Raw genomic sequence first — 18,112 nt, 5'->3', positions numbered from 1 at the left:
TTGGTTGTGAAGTAGGGTCGACACAACACCAACACAGATTGAAAATGTTATGAGAACGTACCGAGATCTCGCTTACCGAAGATACCACTGAACATGCTGGACGTCTGTGCCGCAATGCCATTGAGTTCGGAGCTCATGTTGGAGAAGAAGTCCCTTCCACCCGCACCAAGGAGGTCGCGTCCTGCAGTTCTGCTCAGATCTGACTGGACCAGTTCTCGGCTTGGGGCAGGAGGTGCAGGTTGATGAGGAGGGTGCACGGGTGGGTGTACAACAAGGTGCTGCTGCTGTTGTTGTTGCTGCTGCTGCTGTGGTTGATAAGAGGCCGAAGACGGTGGCGACTGACCAGAGCCTGGCGGGGACTCACGTGAATCACCTAAAGCCTGCGTCAATAAACACAACAAAAAATATAAGTAAAAAGTACTGTTAAAGCCCGGTTAATCTAAAGATGAGTTAAACCAAAGTTAAACCTAACCGAAAGTTTAACTCAATTCTCCGTATTACAGAGTATGGGTTAAGTTAAACTGTAGTGGAATACGATTGGTACTGTATTACTGCTACGAAAGAAAAGAAGACAATCACTACTGTTTTATTATGTTATTGCTGTTAAAATGGCCGATGCTCATGAACAATCTTAGTTAATAAACAGTTTTGTTCTTCCATAACAGAGAAAATTTAATAAAAACCTGTACAGAACCAATACCGCCTACTGCATTGTGTTTGTCAGACTTAACCTCAAATAGCTTATTGCTGGCTACCAACATTATACTGCACCGCAGTCTAGTATATACAGTCAAGAAGCTCAATACGTACTAAATATGCAAAAGGGTATCTGTCGGACACAGGGGGAGAGCCATTAATCCTTCCCATTGAAGGCTTTAAGGAACCAACCTGGACAAATACCCAATGTCCCATAATTAGCACCGGTCAGCTTGATGAGTTAATGAATGAATTTGGTATAATTTACCTCTATTCAATACCTGATTCCCTTTTTACCCTTCTATTCAATACCCAATTCCCTTTTTACCCTTCTATTCAATACCTAATTCCCTTTTTACCCTTCTATTCAATACCTGATTCCCTTTTTACCCTTCTATTCAATACCTGATTTCCTCTTTACCCTTTCCTATCCAGTCCTCTGACTGAACTCTTACTTTCTTCGACCCCGACGGCATTAGAGCATTCGAGGCCTAGGGGTTCATTTCCCTTTCCTTCCTCCTCTTTCTACTTTTCTGTTCCTAGTGCTGACCTGCTATGGCACTAAAATCGTCCTCCAGTGGCTTAAGGAGGGAAAGCTGGTGATCAACAAGATCTCCTGGCTAGGTCCAATGGACCCGTCGACCAACAGCAGGTGTGGTCCTCCAGACATTCTGGGGGTTGTGTGTGAATGAAGTAGCCACCAAAACGTTAAAATATGGTGTTCACTTAAATCGACTACAACTTGCCATTTTCACTCCAATATGAAATATGTCAGTCTTCTAACTGTCCATTATGCAACTCAAATCAAGAAATGGAATCAGAACATCTCAAAATTGTGTGCATCAGTGGCTAACCATGACAATATCTTTGAAAAATATTGGAGTGTAAGAGGTCAAATGACTTTATTGTCAAATGCCTGGCATTAGAAAACAACAACAACAACAACTTTTCAAAACAAGGTTAGGGACTGCAAAGCCTAATTCTGAAGGTTAGAACTCTCTACTTCCAAATCCTGAATCTGTTTTAAAACTTAAGTTCATTTATATTTCAAAGTGGTGCACTCTATTTCGAAAAATTCTTGGCCGCCGTGATAGTTCAGTAATATTGATCACTTCCTCATCGTCACTCAGAAGTTCTCTGAAAACATCTGTCATGTCTATGTGTATAGCGGAAGCCACCATCTTGCACTGTTGAGCCTTGAACTGCAGTTTAAACAGCAGAAAACTGCCGATCAAGTTAAACTCAAGATTAACTGCTAGTTAAGATTTACAATACAAAGCAGAACGAAAATCTTGAGTTTAAACTGAACGTAAGGTTTAAACAGCGTTTATAATAACAGCCCTAAATATTGCCATAGCGCTGCTCTAGGGACCTCCACTGGTCCTATCTTGTATCGCCTTCACTTTCTCCCCATCTGAGCACTGAGCATTTGGTTGGCTTTTGCCATAAAATACCGTATATACTCTAATAATCCCCACATATTTTTTGCAAAAAAATAGGCGGCTGAAAATTGGGGTGCGGGTATTACTTGTGGCAAGGATGGTACCCTGACTTTGAAGCGATAGCATGTGTAGCTTTAAGAAGTGTGAGTTTACCAATTCATTGGATGGAACAGAAAATGATATGGCAAGATGGCGACAATGACGATTCTGACGCCAACAGCTCTTTTGCCAGCCACGAAGAAAGTGATGATGAATGAGGTAAGTTATTTTTCTGTCAATATTTTGCTGTTCTTACTCGTGTAAGACGCAAAATTAAAATTATTTTTCTTTTATTGCAGGTGCTAGATTGTGTTGTAACATGACCAATATAAAAAATACATAATGTAACAATTTTTCTTTGTAATAAAAGTGGGAAAAAAAAAACACACACACAAAAAAATTATTTTTTCAAGATCTCTTTAGATCATATTAGGGTGCGGGAAAGTGGGGATTATTCGAGGGCGGGGATTACTTGAGTAATTTATATTCAGTAATAGGTATAAAAACAATCTAAATTAAAGGGATAAATAAAGAAAGCAAAGAAATAAATAAGAAAAGAAAAGAAAGAACTTAATGAAAGAGAAGGGAGGGAGAATTAAGGGAGTTAAAGGCAGAAGAGAAAAATGAGATAAATAATGAAAGAAAGAAAAACAAAAGACAAAAAAAAAAAAACAAAAATACGGAATGTAAACAAAAGAAAGGAAAACAGAATGAAAGAAAAGAGAAAAAAATAAACAAATAAATAAGGAAAGACAGAACAATGAATTAAAGGTACAAAGGAAGAATAATAAAAAAAATTAGACTCAAAATTGCAAACAGTTCGCATTACTGTATTCCCTGATGAATTTAAAGGCACATCACCAAGTTTGTACGTTACAGAAAAAAGTCCACTTGCAATGGATATCTGCACATCATGGAATTGCTGGCAATGAAACTGCTGATCTCCTTGCAAAAAAAGGTTCCAAATGAATTCCAAGTAAAACTAAGAATTTACCTTTCATATCTATAAAAATACTAATTAAAAATGAATATAAAGACAAATACACAGAATTTATACACAAACAACCTAAGGATAAGAAATGGAATATTTTAATCAATAAACCGGAAATCATTCTACAAACACACGGTAAAATGGCAGTAGCAAAATTTAGATTAATTACGGAACTTCATTATTTAGCAAAATATCTAAACAAATTGGGTATCTATACAAATCCAAATTGTCCTCTGTGCAACAAAGAAGAGGAAATGGCTGAACAACATCTTCAAACCTGTGAAGCACTGCCTGGTGAATCCATACAGAGAGATACTGGAGTGCGAGAGAGAGCTAATGGCTTCATTGCCAGAGTCAAGCATTTGATAACAACAACATTTTCCTCTTTAGGCTATCATAGTTTCTTCTTTAAAAAGGATTCCGAAATCTTTCATATCACTACCATCAAAACTGTTGAGTTACTGTTTAAAATAATGTAAGTTGCATTTTATATGCTGAATATGTTCTGTTGTTGTTGTTTTCTAATGCCAGGCGTTTGACAATAAAGTCATTTGACCTCTTGCACTCCAATATTTTTCAAAGATATTATCATGACCAGCTACTGAAGCACAGATTTTGAGGTGTTCCGAATCCATTTCTTGAAATGGCAAGTTGTAGCCGATTTAAGTGAACACCATATTTTAACGTTTTGGTGGCTACTTCATTCACACACAACCCCCAGAATGTCTGGAGGACCACACCTGCTGTTGGTCGACGGGTCCATTGGACCTAGCTGGGAGATCTTGTTGATCACCAGCTTTCCCTCCTTAAGCCACTGGAGGACGATTTTAGTGCCATAGCAGGTCAGCACTAGGAACAGAAAAGTAGAAAGAGGAGGAAGGAAAGGGAAATGAACCCCTAGGCCTCGAAGAATATGTTCTAAAATGGTACATGTTTATAATCATTTACGCCATTTTGACTCACATTGCTTATCCTTATAATAATCATTACAGTATATTAAAATTTTGCGGGATTTCTACCTTGAGTAGGCCTTTCTTAGTGGCCACTTCCTTTGCACTCTTCGTGAGATCTCCAAACGTACTCTTACTAACGTACGTCAAATCTTCAAACGTATTCTTGCTAACACCAGCAGCCGTCTTGCTTGCTTCCAGAGCTGTCTTGCTAGCTTCATGCATGGATTTTGATGCTTCTTCTGCAGCCTTCTTGGCTTGTATTGTGAGCTATAAACAGGAATGCAAAGACCATATGTATTATTTGCTACTATTACTAAAGCTTATAACGTATTAGGTATTAAAAAATTGAGAAAATGGAACTTGGGGCATAAATACAATAAAATTTTAGTACAGACAAAATGCGTGCAATTGGTGGAGATAAGCATGCTGCAAAAAAAGTTCATACCATGCCAATACACAAAGTAAACCATTCAGATATCAATATTTTCCACTTCCTTCTGAAATAAACCATGTAATAGTCAATGGCTAAATCTAACCATGTTTGTTTTAGTCACTTGTTTTTAGCCATATCACCCAGGAAACGAATCTATAATCCCTGAGCATTAATGTTCTTCTGTCGTCCAAATGTATTTTCTTTAACCTGTTTCCAACACATTTCAATTTCCAAAATAATATTATAATTCTTTATTACAGAGCTACGGATTTGCATTCCAGAGATATACAGTTCAAATCCTAGCAGGTACGAATAAAAGTTTTGCTAGATAAAGATGGTACTGGATTTGGTTCTCTCATTTTCCCCTGTCATCATTTCATCCATTTTTCCTCATCATCTCATTATCACATATCCATATGTAAATATCCAGTCTTTCTAACATATCCTGCGGTATACACAATTGTCATGTTGTTTAGACTCGTAATTGTCTTGTCATGTCGTAAAAATCCTTTATGCTCGACCATGCCGAAATGTAGTAATTATACACCTGGTAGCAGACCTTTAATGCATGTCATTAAAGTACACCTACTCATTAAAGGTCAGGTCTTTCAGCCAATGACGACTCAAGTTACAACTGTTCAGCCAATGACAGGTCAGCTTTCTACCGTTATAAAACCGCAAGTATCGATTATTCTCGGATATGCAATCGAAAGACAATTAGTGAAAAGTCACGGAGGCTGGAAATCCAATACTGTCGCAGAAGGTTATGTTCTGTTACTATAATAATTAGCGTTAATTGTAAATAATATTCAAATAAATTCAATTTGTCATCTCGTTTTTCAATGTCTAATTTAATTTCAATGTTATCTCTGTAGGTTCTTATGGCCTAGCAAGGTCAATGTGCACATCTGTTCCTCGGAAAAAATCAATACTTTCGCGTCTGCGCACATCTCACAACATACGGGACATTGCTCCAGGTCAGATACAATAAAATTAATAATATCAAGTTAGAAATATGGTCGAGCATAAAAAGTTGTATGAAACTCGCCTATAATGGTAATTAAGAAGCTCGTATGAAAATTATGAAACTCGCGCTCGTTTCATAAATATCCATACTCACTTCTTAATTACCTTCATTATAGGCTCGTTGCATAATGTACTATTATAGTCTTTGATTTAAAATAATTGTAGATCTTTAAGAAATATCAAATAAAACATAACCATGCAGAAAATAGTTTTTCTAATATGTTGAAAAGTTTTCTACTGTACTTCCAGAAAAGCTGATGTATGGTACATGCTTACAAGATTAATACCGTACATAATATGACGTTAATAGAAAAGAACTGACAGACAGATTCGCAGGAGGGCTGGATAATTTTATTTCTGAATTGTTGCAACAGTTATTTATAGTTATTTCATTTGGTTGATACTGTCTCGTAAACATGCATTTTCTCTAATGTACATAAGCTATTTCCCATGGTTAAGGATGTTGAGTTCATAACAATAGAGAAAATAGTTATCAGTGCATTCAGATTTCCATGCAAGCTAATTGTTGTAATTTCAATTACAAGACAAAAGATGTGAAATATTTTTCCAGTGCTGTAGGATGAAATCATTTCTATGCACCACCTTGGCATGCTTTTGAAGTGTTTAATTTCACAGTCATTTCACTGCATCAAAACATAAAATCCCCAAGAATTTCAGTTTCAAATTACAAAGTCAGTCTCCAACAAGGAAAAGTATACAAAAGCAAAATGCACATTTTAACTGTATGCAAGCCGCACTACCAACTTCCGTCATGCGGTTCACAAAATAGTAGCTAAAGAATCTCCTGAAAGTCACTCATCATTACATCTAATCGTTAGTACATTAAAGTTAAAAATAAAAAAAAAAATCCGTAAAATTTCTTCTGAACACAGAAATTTCATATTGTCCTTTGTGGTTCTTCCTCAATGAATAAAGAAACACATTGGTCGACTTTTTTTGCGAGCTACTGAAGCAATGTTCTGTAAGATAAAACTGCGATGATACAAACATAAACAAAGACGAATCCAAAGTCAGTTAAAGATTAATGACTAGAGCCCGGATGTTTATAACAGTTAGAATAGGCAGGCAAAAAAGGCAATAAAAACGTAAAAAAGAAGGCCCAATAATCTTTGACGACAAAGATATTATAAATTTTAAAAAGGCATAATATATTTTAGGAATAAATTTAAATTACATCAGCATAACTGACATATTTACTTCGTAGGTGACACATGTTGACTTATAAAATATATATATTTTTTTCGTGATTAACTGTCTTTTCACAAACCTTACACAACAAAACTGTTCCATCAGTTGAAAACACATGGGTACCAAATTCAAGCATGAAGTTTACTTTGCAATAGTTTACTGAATTTAGGCATTCTAGCTAACCAATCTTATACCTTTCGTCACCTGACACTGATTGTTCCTCACTCAAATTTCTTTCTCTTACAATAATAAACACGTGTAGCACAAAATTGTAACAGTAAGATTTGAAAATATGAAAGCAAACAATTGAAAATGCAACGTGACAACTTCTATGAGAACGAGCTTAATATTTAAAGTTATAAAGCTGATTGTTGGTATCGTGAAGACATGACAATATTATATTTGTAACTGTGGATTGTCGATCATTATTCATATTACACCAATAGTATTAAGCACGATTATTAGCAGATTAAGCACCGAAATAAATTACTTTTATTTATTACCGTTAGTAAAGTTAGTCATTGTTTCAAATATTTAAATTTCATACACATTACATTACAATTAATTAAAAAATTGCAAATAAACAAGAAATATTGCTTTAAAATGACAAAAAAAAAAAAAGGCATTAGTAAGAAATACCTTAAAAAGACAAAACAGGCAAAATAAAAATTGGCCCTAACACTTCGATTTACTCCAAATCAAATTTATATCTGTGCAAATAATGATTTACTTCCACCCAGTAAAAAAAGGCATTTTGCCAAACATCCGGGCTCTATTAATGACTATTTACAGGTTTCGAAACAATTCATCTATCCATTCCATTCGTGCAGTCAGTGGCATATGACAAGTGTTTCTGTTTCCTTACATCACAAATACAGAGGTTTTGACCTGGTTTATTGCTAACAACAGCAACTGACAGTACATGAAGGAAGGACCACTTCTCAAATAAATGTATGACTTCCAACAGTTCCACCACAGATAATGATTTTATATTCAGTTCTGAATGACTTTTTTGTGTATTAAAATTTGGGGTAACCTGATGACACACACTAGCTGTTCTGATGCAAGGGAAACCAAAAAGCCAATGGCATGATGACAGAAAAAAGGAGAGTGACCCGAAGAAACATGCTCCAACACTGCCTGTGTTCATTGGAAATTCCAATGGAGTTCAGTGTTTATTTAATGCGGTCTCTCTGATGTACCGGTATAAAGATAAAGCCCAGTTTCCACATTGTTGGCTCCTGTGTTTGATTCGATGTTGGTTACAGTTCATACACAACAGACCCTTTAATTGAAATTTTCTGCTGTTCGTCTGCTGCTCCATATGATGAAGAAGGAACTAAATCGTACGTGGAAAACAACTGAAGTTCTACATTAACTATAGTAAATGTTATATCCTTGGCTTCTGCCCCTATAGTGAGGCCCTTCGCAACATCCGTCACCATGCTGTCCGTTCTATGCTGGCCGAGGCACTGAAGGAAGTAGGGTTTACAGTCCATCAAGAGGTGCATGGACTAGCCACACAAGGAAGTGTTCGGCAAATTGATATCATTGCCATTAAGAACAACTCGGCATACATTCTCGATCCCACCATCAGATTTGAGACACATGCAGATCAACCGCATGAGGTGGACAGTGAAAAGAAACGGATCTATGAACCAACAATCCCGTTCTATAAAGATAAATATAGCCTGTCCCGCATTGATATGATAGGTCTGATGGTGGGAGCACGAGGTATCATACCCTCCTTTGCCAAAAAATGTAAAAACCTGGGGCTAACACACAGCATTGTGAAGGAAATAGCCATTAGTGCCCTCAAAGGATCGGTTCAGATATTGAGAAATCACTTGTATGAGAGTGATAATGGAAATTTCAAGATAACTATCTTAACTGATGGCTGTATATCATTTTACCTTTTAAGTGTGTTTCCAAATTATATGTAATACGCTTTGACAAATCTGGCAACCTTTCCATAAGGGAAGCTAAATTTATATTTATATTATAACCAGAAGTGTAAAACAGCTGAAGTCCGATATTTAATTGCTGTTTCTTAGAAACTAAGGAATACAGAAAAAGCAGATTTAGTTGAAAAAAAAAAAAACGAACTTGGCAACATGGTTCCAGCAGCAATACTACATAACATCTTTGATTCCAGCATCCAAGCTAAGACGAAAAACAGCAAGCAACCTAATTTTGAAACCCAGCATGATAGCAAGCAGAACTGCCATCGGCGCCCCCAGCATGCAATTCATCACAGAAACACGCACTGTGGGAACTGGGCTTAATGCTGTAGCCATTTAAACACTGATTTTATACATGCACAAGCTCTTTCGTTTGTCTAATAAAAAAAATACTTACATGCCTTTTGTGTACATGAACATGCGTACGGTATGTAAAAACATCTCAACCTGAATCCATACTTATATTTTGAATTCATCTCAACAAAACAAATTATGTAAACCAGATTTCCTTGTCAAAGAAATTAAACAATACTACATTTCTTGCTGAAGCTAAGATTTGATTTGCGTAATCTCTAGGCCTATCATTTTGTAGCTTTTAGAAAAAGTAAATGCTATAAATCATTAAAACACAAAAATACTTACAATTCCGTTGCTATGGCTATTAAAATTCAGTAACTGGTATATAATACGTGAAAATGTAAAATGTATGTTAAATAAGTAATGAAAAAGTACAGATGAAACATTGTTTCACTTACATGGCTATGTTAGAATGCAAAACAATAGATACTGGAATAGAGAAAATCCTCATCTCATTCATGAAACTCCTTTACATGATGAGAAGGTTGGCGTATGGTTCGCTATAACTGCACATAGGATTATGAGCTCTTCTATATTTTTTGACGATGCAATCAATGGTGACAGATACAGAACACAAATACTCGAACCATTTTTTGAACAGTTAACCGATATCGAGTGTCAAAGTGGTTATTTCCAGCAGGATTCAGCAACTGCCCATACAGCAGCCGAAACATTGAATTTGATATGCGAAATATTCGAGGATAGGGTTATTAGTAGAGGATTATGGCCCTTCAGGTCCCCCGATTTGTCAGCTTATGATTTTTATTTATGGGGAAATCTAAAAAATAAAGTATACAAAGACAATCTGCACACAATCCATGAGTTAAAAGGTAGTATTATACGAGAAATCTGAAGAATTACAGAAGACGAACTGGTATGTGTAAATGCCAGTTTCCTTCGGAGATGTCAGGAATGTGTTGCAGCAGAGGGACATCATTTTCCACACCTTCTGTAGTCAAGGTTAGTAAACAATATGAATACTGTAATTTTAATAGCAGACTCTAGCAACTGTAGCAGACCCCGTTCAATGGGAATGACAAGCACTGATGCCAGGGCCACTTGCCACTGAGTGCCGTACAGAATGTCATAAACCACTCTGTGTATATATATGTATTCGTAATTTAATGGGCCCATTTTTCCAACTACTAGTATGAAAAGATTTACATTGTGTTTACGAATTCGTAATTCAATACAAAACTGATATTTTGAACACATTCAGTAAAGAAAACGGATATCTACAAAACAAATGAAAAAAAAAAAAAAACTTTGCAGCAAGTCAAAATGGGATAGAAATATTAATCAATCAATCAAACTCCTGTATCTCCTCATGAGGAGCATAGGGCATTCACAAAGTGCCTCCATCGGACCCTATTTGTAGCCAACTTCTTCACTTCACTCAATATTTACCCTCCCTAGCAATTTCCTCCAAAACTGTTCTCTTCCATGTATTTTTTGGCCTTCCTCTTGTTCTACTACCCTGGGGGTTCCAATCCAAAGCCATTCTTTCTACTGCTCCATCGTCTTTCCTGATTGTGTGCCCTATCCAATTCCACTTTCGTCTTTTGATTTCTATTGTGATTTCTTTCTGATTTGTTATCTTCCATAGTTATGAGTTTGTGATTATATCTGGCCATCTAATTTTTAAAATTCTTCGTAAACATCTATTAACAAATGTTTGCAGTTTATTTTGTATAATTTTACTTGTTTTCCATGTCTCACAGCCATATAATAAGACTGATTTCACATTACTGTTAAAGATTTTAATTTTTGTAGATCTAGATATAATATAAGATTTCCATATTGGGTACAACTGGACAAATGCACTATTTGCATTTTTTATTCGGTTCTTTACATCCTCAAAGGCTCCACCATCCTTGTCAATTATGCTACCCAAATATTTAAATTCTTGAACAGTATGAATGGTATTATTATTTATTATAACTTTATCTGTCTTTTTACTAATAGAAATATTACCGTATGTTTTAAGTTATGAATTCATCTTTGAAATTAGTCCTACGTGATATGAAAACAAGGCAAGTAAAATTCAAAAACAGACTTTTGAAATGGAGGAATTCATACAGCACGACACACCTACATGAAATCTAAACGAAAAGAAAACTTAAATCAAAGCTGGTAAACAAAATTTATATAAGTGCCACTAGATAAAAGTACTTTTCTATTGCAAGCATGCCTCAATGCAATCTACCTGCTCCAAGGGGGCAAACAGACGTGCCTCTTCTGTGGCAGCTTCTGTGATTTTCTCCTTGGCTTGCAGTTTCAACTTTGTAGGTACAGCAAAAACAAAACACAAACATTCAGAACAGTTGAAAGAAGAGGTAATAAAAAAGAAAGGGACAGTCACAACAAGAGGAAGATGGTACACAAAAGTGCGTGTCTTCTTAACAAGGACTACCTTTGTAACTGCGTACAAAACTTATACAACAGATAAAAGTAATATGGCTCACATTCATAGGCCCAGCATTCAAGAAACAAGAACAAAAAGACATGGAGCATCACTAAACAGTATATACAATTTTTTAGATTTACAAATAAATAAATTGTAAGGAAAAAAAAGTATCAAGTTATCTCAGCACTAATTAATTACTTTACTCATTCGTTAATCCACCCATGAATTAATTCAATCATTCGTTTATTAATTCAATTAGTCCTCCATTACCTCGTTCAGTTGACTCTTTAGTTTCTTTGATATGCTAAGTGTCCAGTCCTTAAATTTACTATTATGTAATAACCAGAGACCAGAAGTTTAGGCATTATGAATAATTAAAATATGCAGGCAAAAAGGCATTATAAATAGCTAAAATATGCAATAAAAGGCAATTACAAAAACCTTGCACTAGACCCAAAACCTTGCACTTTCCACAAAGGGATTTCTGCAGCAAGAAAAGCTTTACATAAGTCGAATGCAAATTGAGACTTTCGACTTGATGTTGCAATTACTGTTGGAAGCAAAGAAATCTTCTTCCCAGTAGCCTTGGAAAGTGCATTCTTATGTTTGGTTGTACTGATATGTTGCGATATGAAATATTTAGCTAGCTACAACCAATGTCGCAATGAAAACTGAAAGAAAAATAACCGTTAAAAATAACGTTAGACCCGCACCCATTGTTGCCTTGTCAAATAAACACAAGCGATAATTAAAACGCATACTGTTATACATTTTTGCACGGCAGCACTCATTGTTGCAAAGAGAATATGAACTGACTGAAAGACAATAATATACATTCAGTGAAGTCACTTTCATTGTAGCGGTTATAGAAATAAATTAAAATATACCTGTAGGCAATTTTTAATAATAAATTAATAAATAATAGATAAATAATCAAATAAAGGCAAAAAAAAAAAAGCATTTATTTTGTAAATTAGGCATTTATATTTAAAAAAAAAAGGCAGAAAAGGGCAACATAAAACTGTGACGTTTCAATCACAAAGGTATAATTCGTACAGATTTACTTTCACAATGAAGATAGATTTAACACATTTAAAAAGGCATTCTGCCAAAGTTCCGGTCTCTGGTAATAACAAGCATTTAAACAGAAAACATACATACACTTCTACAACATCGAACTTATCAAAACTTTCCACAATGAACAATACTAACAAGTACATTCGAAGGATTATTTCAAGTGTAAACAAATAATGGTTATTCTAAAGAGCACAAATGAGGTTTATATCGAGAGAATACAAATTTACTGCACAGAGAGCTTTATTGACGTCACAAGTGTGGATGGAGTTTTATCTCCACTGACTTTACGCTCATAACTCATGGTAATGGACGTGATTTCGTAGCATTTATTTAGCATTTTTCGGCAGTTCTTTGCTTACTCCCGTACGTCTAAAATTGCTGGCACATTTCGTAACTCCCCCTCTTAGTTGTTCACATTCATCCACAAGTCTTGTCCACACCTGTGGAGTAACAGTTAGCGCGTCTAGCCGCGAAACCAGGTGGCCCGGGTTCGATTCCCGATCGGAGCAAGTTACCTGGTTGAGGTTTTTCCAGGGTTTTCCCTCAACCCAATATGAGCAAATGCTGGGTAACTTTCGGTGTTGGACCCCAGACTCATTTCACCGGCATTATCACCTTCATCTCATTCAGACGCTAAATAACCTAAGATGTTGATAAAGCGTCGTAAAATAACCTACTAAAATAAAAAATAATCTACGTACAGCATTTCTTTACTTCTCACCGCAATTCTTCTCATTCTTGCGTACTTCTTTACATAATTTCTTAGCATTTATTTACCTTTTTACCAAAACATCGGTAAGATATGCCGAAAGCAAATAAGTCTCGGCATTTGAAGCTGTTTATTTGTTGAAGAGTTCGGACCTCAACACTTCTCTGCGGACAATTTTATCGAGAGGAAAATACTTTTATGTCCATAAGTCTAATTTCCTTAATTTTGTTTGTTTTCCATAATTTTAAGAATTTATATTGGATACCGGTACTGCATTGCGAAATAGACTAAAATAATTATGTATCAGTAGGTATAATATTTTCAATTTGCCCCTGCCATATCATGCTTTGTAGAGAGAAGTTTTTCGCAGTATAAACACTGCCTAAGTGAATATCAGTGCAAAGTAAGATAAAATACATTCTTTATGTGAGGTTAACTATATAAATTCATTGTGTTGTTGTTGACCAATGCTAAGAATCTTGGATTTCTTCCATTCTCCTGCAGGCATCCCAATAGTATTTGGTGAGCTGCGATGGTAAATCAGCATCTATGTTCTTTATTCCTGGATATTGTAGCAAATATTCTTTTAAATTCATTGTGAATACGTGTATTATAATGCTGTAACACACTGAGTTGTGTATAGTGTAAGAAATAAACGTAGTAACTTAATGTGAAATGTACGCAATAGGTGATTTAATATTTTAAAGTGCATTCACGGAACACTAGAAGTACGTAGTTCAAACGACTGTATTGCCAAGTTGGCTGTATGAGGACAGTACACTGCAGTCGATGTTGCAGTTAACCTTGCGGTTTACAAACCCCAAATGCGCTCTCTAGTAATTACAAGAAATACAGACAGTGTAGAATGTTGATATATTTTAGAAGTTTCATCACACAGTAAAAATTTGTATGATGTAAAAATGTATTGTATACAAGTCATTTCATTTTCCAATAATAAGGTGGAATTTTACTACATTCATTATAGAGCTTATGTAGGCCTACTGTATTTCTTCACAATAAAATTTTAAACAGTAGATTCCTAGTCAAATTACATACTCAACCCATTATTTTTCTAAATTCTTTTAGTATTGAATTATTTATTCTGTAAACTTCTTAAATATAGAGACAATACAGAGATTATGAAATGATGGAAGTGCGATATCACAACCAGAGGCATCATTTAGAATGGACAGGAGGACAATTGCCTCTCCTGATTTTAAGTGAGTAATATTAAAATATTTCACTTCTATAAACGCTTAAGAAATAAAAGACGAGCTAATTAATAGGTTTCCTTAAATGAATCTAAGGCGTTACCTTTGCTACATTAGTGTTTGTTGCCTATAGTAAATAAAAATCCATACCTTTTAATTTTTTTTTTTTTTTTTGGTTGACTGATTGAATTTAAAATTTCCTTACCAATACCTACACCTCTTTCTACTATGTTAATTGCTAGAATATTTCCTCTGCTACCTAGAATGATTGCCAATTCAGATAGGTCTGTTAGGTGGAGATAATTTTGAAAATTGAACCTAACTACACAGCGGTTCAACTAAGAAGGTGACTTTTCTAGTTAATGAACAACATAATTATATCCCTTGAGGATGGAATCAGTAGTAGTTCCGAAATGTTAGAGAATTTTTATTACAACACATATATGAAGTGTTCCAATAACATACAGGGTGATTCACGAGGAAAGGTAAAATATTTAGGATATGATATCTTAGGCCATTTTAAGTGAAAAAGTTCACGTGAACATAGGTCCGTTTTCGAATGATGGCGGAGCTAGATGCATTTTTTTTTGGTAAAACGTCTTGCCCCAATGTGAATCAGACGTTACCATATGTTGCTGACGTGAGATGAGACAAGGTCATGGATCGCAATGAATGACGTAACATTGGAATCTGCATTGTGAGCGATGTAGATAAGAGAAGTTCATTCACATCACAAACTGGGTGATGGGGCATTACAAATGTCCAATCGCCTGCCCTTGTCTGATGTAATGACACAGAACCCGCAGATAACACAAATAGCCTACACTATCATCAATTCATAGCAGGCCAGTCAGCTACCTACAGTACAGTAGTTATACAGGTACAGTTATCGGAAGTGTTAAGTTGCGTTTTTCAAGATGCCTTATAAATTTTCGACTACAGAATATGCCGATATTGTGTATGTTTATGGTTTGTGCGATGGAAGTTCCTTGCGTGCCGTCGCTGAATATGAACGACGCTTTCCAAACAGAAGGGTACCATATCGAAGAGTATTTACTGTCTATGGGGTTGCACGAAAGACTTGGTATAGCAAAGGAACGGGGAAACGAGAGAGGCGCTAATCGACCGTATTTTGGATGCAGCATAAAGACAGCCACGTGCAACTCTCCCGAGCGATGAGCGCGATTCACGCCCGAGCGCAACAGTGCATTGAAACAGAAGGAGGTACCTTTGAAAATGTGCGAAAACATCGACCCCGACGTCTAGAATATTAGGTATGTATGCATATGTGAATATAGACTTTAAATTTGTCAGTTATCTGTCTCTAAATGCGAGTTAGTACAATGGAGTCTCAGAAGTTTTTGTGAAATCAAAGAGCCATATCTCCGTAACCGTTCGAAAACGGACCTATAATCAAATGAACTTTTTGACTCAGAATGACTTTAGAATTCACATCCTAAATTTTTTACCTTTCCTCGTGAATCACCCTGTATAACCTGAATCCTCTGAAATCTTAGATTAATTCAGCCGTGTCAGTTTTAAAATTCTAAAACTAATAGTGTCACAAGCAATATTTTGTTGATGCTTTACCTTGTCCATGTGAGCAAGTAATCCGTCTTGGCTGCTCTGTCTTGTGGTCTCCCTCACCAGCTCCTTGGCAGAGCAAGCGAACTGCTCAAACAGCGAGGTCTGACTTCCCTGTCGTGTCACACCGCCAACAGGAGCGCCAGCAGGTGAACCAAAGCTTGATGTGCGGGCTAGCACGTTGCCCACGCTGGGCTGGCGCTGCACCATCCCTGGACTCAACGGAGGCACCTGTATCACAGCGTGTAGAAACTTAGATTCACAGCTTCCACTACCTAAAATTAATTTAAGTTACTAGTACTGACATCTGAAACACTGCATCTTGAAAGAGAAAAAAAATATATGATGCTTAAAACTATCATCATTCTTTAAGCTCCAAGAACACGCTGTCATCAAAATCATCACAATCAGTCACAGTCTCAAAGATATCAACAACTGCAATACCCTAGTGTGGAGAATAAAAAATGGACACAACAGTGTTATTACAGAAGATACAGAATGGTTGTACATAAAAACTGGTGTCTTGTAAGGGACACACTTTCTCATTACATAGTTTACACAATAATGAACAACACTGTTGTTTTACATAACTTCTATCAATTGAATTTTGGCAACAGGACAGAATTATTAGTAGGGATTTGTGGCTCCGTTGGCCTCCTGTGATTTTTATCTGAGGTACATTAAAAAAATGCTGTATAATAGAGAAACCTGAAAGGACTGGACCTAATATCTGCCACGAAATTAACGGCATTAATCAACCAGAACTACAGCGAGTTATGGGACATTTCATAAATAGGGTTGCCAACCATCCGGAATTTTTCCGGATTGTCAGGAAATCAGTCCTCTATGCAGGAAAAAAATTAAATTGTTTTCAGGATGCTTAATGTCCGGAATTTTGTTCATTGCAATATTATATGGTATTCTGAAATTTCATACGGTATTGATATTTCATTATTAGAGATCCGACGTAGTTTGCAATGGCTTGGTAGTAAATCAGCATTTGAATAACTTGAGTGATTGTGATGTGCATCTCTTTAAGAAGGAAGCAGTGAATGTGTATCAGAGGGCCATTGACTATTTGTTGCAAAAATGGTTCCATTACGATTCTTCACTTCTTAAGAAAATCACTTTTCTAGGCTTTAATGATACTTTCACATTCAGTGTCCTTACTGAAATTGTGAATAATTGCATGTTAATATAGAACTGGACTTTGAAAATGGTGATGCATTGTACCAAGAGTATTGCCTATTGAAAGAGAAAAAAAAAAATGTTATATTTTATTTAACGACGCTAGCAACTGCAGAGGTTATATCAGCGTCGCCGGATGTGCCGGAATTTTGTCCAGCAGGAGTTCTTTTACATGCCAGTAAATCTACTGACATGAGCATGTCACATTTAAGCACACTTAAATGCCATCGACTTGGCCCGGGATCGAACCCGCAACCTTGGGCATAGAAGGCCAGCGCTATAACAACTCGCCAACCAGGTCGACATTGAGAGAGATGATGCTGATAATGAAAGATCTACCAACTCCTCAAGAACGCTGGGACTCTGTTTTGAAGACACGTAGTGTGCCAAACTTAAAGAAAATTGCTGAACACGTACATGCTCTTCCAATTAGCAATGCTCATGTGGAACGAGATTTTTAAAAATGAAGAATCTCTGAACTGACAAGAGGAACCGGATGAGGCCAGAACTTGTAAAATCAGAATCCTCAATAAAGACGAACTTTAATATGTCTTGTAGAGAATTTTTTGATTATGTTTAAACAAACAAAGAACTATTAAACAAAAGCAAAGGAAGCAACAAGATTCTTTGAAACAATGTTAATGTAGTGAGTGTAGGAACATGTATATCAACCTCTGTGCTTTTCAATGTGTACAGACTTATGGCATGTTATTTAATATAGGGCTACACCACTACAAGCAAATAATAAAACGAAGATAATTCTAATTGTTTAATTGAGCGTCAAAATACAAGTGTATTTACACTGGAATTCATTATAAGTTTATGTGCT

The 18,112-nt window shown here is 36.0% G+C and overlaps 1 protein-coding gene across 4 annotated transcripts in view; it reads right to left on the bottom strand.

Annotated features, from left to right (window-relative positions):
• Rab3-GEF (Rab3 GDP-GTP exchange factor) overlaps nt 1-18,112 on the bottom strand; it is a 265,816-nt gene that overhangs the window by 127,735 nt on the left and 119,969 nt on the right. For 3 of the 4 annotated variants that reach the window (XM_069826882.1, XM_069826883.1, XM_069826884.1), the window contains exons 19-22: nt 16,102-16,326; nt 11,314-11,388; nt 4,188-4,388; nt 62-380 (exon numbers count right to left, since the gene is read on the bottom strand). In XM_069826882.1, the coding sequence (XP_069682983.1) occupies nt 62-380; nt 4,188-4,388; nt 11,314-11,388; nt 16,102-16,326 (820 nt within the window). The remainder of the gene's footprint in view (nt 1-61; nt 381-4,187; nt 4,389-11,313; nt 11,389-16,101; nt 16,327-18,112) is intronic. The other variant, XM_069826885.1, reaches the window with a different exon arrangement.

The sequence above is a fragment of the Periplaneta americana genome, chromosome 5, assembly GCF_040183065.1.
Source record: "Periplaneta americana isolate PAMFEO1 chromosome 5, P.americana_PAMFEO1_priV1, whole genome shotgun sequence".
NCBI lineage: Eukaryota > Metazoa > Arthropoda > Insecta > Blattodea > Blattidae > Periplaneta > Periplaneta americana.
This window is presented reverse-complemented; position numbering and strand designations above follow the sequence as displayed.